Genomic DNA, 1,895 nt, shown 5'->3' with positions numbered 1-1,895 from the left:
ATAGATTGAAGATAGATACATAGATAGATAAAGATAGATAGATTAAAGATAGATAGATATGTCATGAACAAATCAGAGAGAAGGGAGAAACGAAGAGCATGAAGGAAGTGCATGGAGTCCCTCAGAGTTGCCTGACTCTTTTCCATTCTATCGGTTAACCCATCCGTCGTGTATCATCTCGTTCTTGAATGATGAATGGGTAGGTAGATAGATGTAGACACTCTTTTCATGTCCCCTCTCTAACTCATGAGAAATCTGACACCTCTCATCACATGTCTACATACCTAGCCATACCTACATAGACATAGTAGACATACATTCATATCCATACGGAGACAGACACGCTGCCGGGGTGCGAAGGGTGAGCATACAGACATATGTGTTTCGACATATATATAGATAGATAGGTAGATAAATGTATATGTATCTATATAAATATAGTCGTATAGAGATATCCAGATGTAGATATGACTGGACTGAACGCATGTATTTTCTGTGTGTCTCTAGAGACATGTGAAGAGATTTTATATGATGCAGTTACATCCACCAACACTATGCAGGTGGCTAGCTAGCTAGCTAACTAACTAACCAGCTAGCTGACACGCTCTTCTTCATCCTTTTATTTCTTTCTTTCTGTGTTGTCAATCTTTCCTTCATCTCTTTCTCTTTCACCTCTCTTATTCTCTTCTGTCTCTCTTTCCTTCTTTCTTCTTCGTACCAGCATAGACGAGATTTAGAGGGGGAAGCTTATCTCTTGGATTCTTCGCTCCTCTCCCCTTTTTTCCTTCTTGTTCTTCTCTTTCTTCTTCTTCTTCGGCTTCGCATACTTGGTGAGAATGCGGAGCGTGGCGTACGCAATAAGCCAGGGCGTCGAGGGCGAGCGGAAGAGACTTCTTTCTTTCATATCGATTCACAGACAAGAGAAATGGACGAGAAAGATCAAACCTAAGCGAAAAGAGAGAAAGAAAGACAACACGAGAAAGAAGAGAGAGAGAGAGAAAGAAAGAAAGGGCTTTGATCCAGTCATCTTAAGAAGAAAGCCTTTGTATGCCGAGACAGCTCTGTATGTACAGCATAGCATTAGGAAGTGAGAAAAAGCCTTCAGTTCCCTTCATTTATTTCCATCTATCTCCACGTTTATCTGTCTTTCATGAACCTGTCATAATGCCGCACCTATGTCTCGTGGAAAGCTTTCTCTCCCTTCTTCTCTCTCATCTCTTCCATACCTTCCTTACCCTTGTAGCTCGGGAAATTTCGACAGAAGACGATAACGAAGAGAAGAAGAAGAAAAAGAAAAAGAAGAAGAAGAGGTGTACGGTTGATCTGCGGTGTCTCCGCAGACACTCCGTTTTTTGTTCTTCTCAAATGTGTCGTTGCCGCGAGGGTGTTGCTGGCGCTGCGTTAGTGTTTCTTTTCTTGCTGATTGAGGCTTCTGTAATGGTCTCTCTTCTTCTTCTTTTTCTTCTTGTTCAGATATCTCTCGAAGTTGTCGTGAGAGAAAAGCATCGGCAGCGGTGACGTCCACAGGAGGATGGAGAACAGCCCAGTGACGAGGCCACCTACACAAAGAAAGAAAGAGTGAGAAAGAGTGAGAGAGAGAGAGCTAGGTTGAAGAAGAGGTCGTTTGAGTGGTAATGAGGAGGGTCTAGGGTAAATAAAGCTAGGAGAGAAAGCCCAAAGCTACACAGGCACATGAAGTCATGCTCTCCATTTCCTTAGACAATGTCTTTCAGATGGAAAGCTCNNATGCTCTCCATTTCCTTAGACAAGACAGTATATACACCCGATCTATGAAGGGCCACATGCACGTCGAGGGAGAGAGATGTTTTGCTTTACCAACAGGAAGAAGAAGAGAAATGACAGTCGAAGACATTCTTTCTTTTCTTCTTCTTTGT

At 42.5% G+C, this 1,895-nt stretch overlaps 1 protein-coding gene across 1 annotated transcript in view; it reads right to left on the bottom strand.

Annotated features, from left to right (window-relative positions):
• Nucleotides 1-1,895, bottom strand: part of CSUI_001186 (group 1 family protein) — a 13,294-nt gene that overhangs the window by 5,162 nt on the left and 6,237 nt on the right. Inside the window, exons 6-7 of the mRNA XM_068061392.1 lie at nucleotides 1,236-1,559; nucleotides 719-945 (exon numbers count right to left, since the gene is read on the bottom strand). Of these exons, the coding sequence (XP_067926633.1) occupies nucleotides 719-945; nucleotides 1,236-1,559 (551 nt within the window). The remainder of the gene's footprint in view (nucleotides 1-718; nucleotides 946-1,235; nucleotides 1,560-1,895) is intronic.

The sequence above is a fragment of the Cystoisospora suis genome (genome assembly GCF_002600585.1).
Source record: "Cystoisospora suis strain Wien I chromosome Unknown contig_474, whole genome shotgun sequence".
NCBI classification, from domain to species: Eukaryota; Apicomplexa; class Conoidasida; order Eucoccidiorida; family Sarcocystidae; genus Cystoisospora; species Cystoisospora suis.
This window is presented reverse-complemented; position numbering and strand designations above follow the sequence as displayed.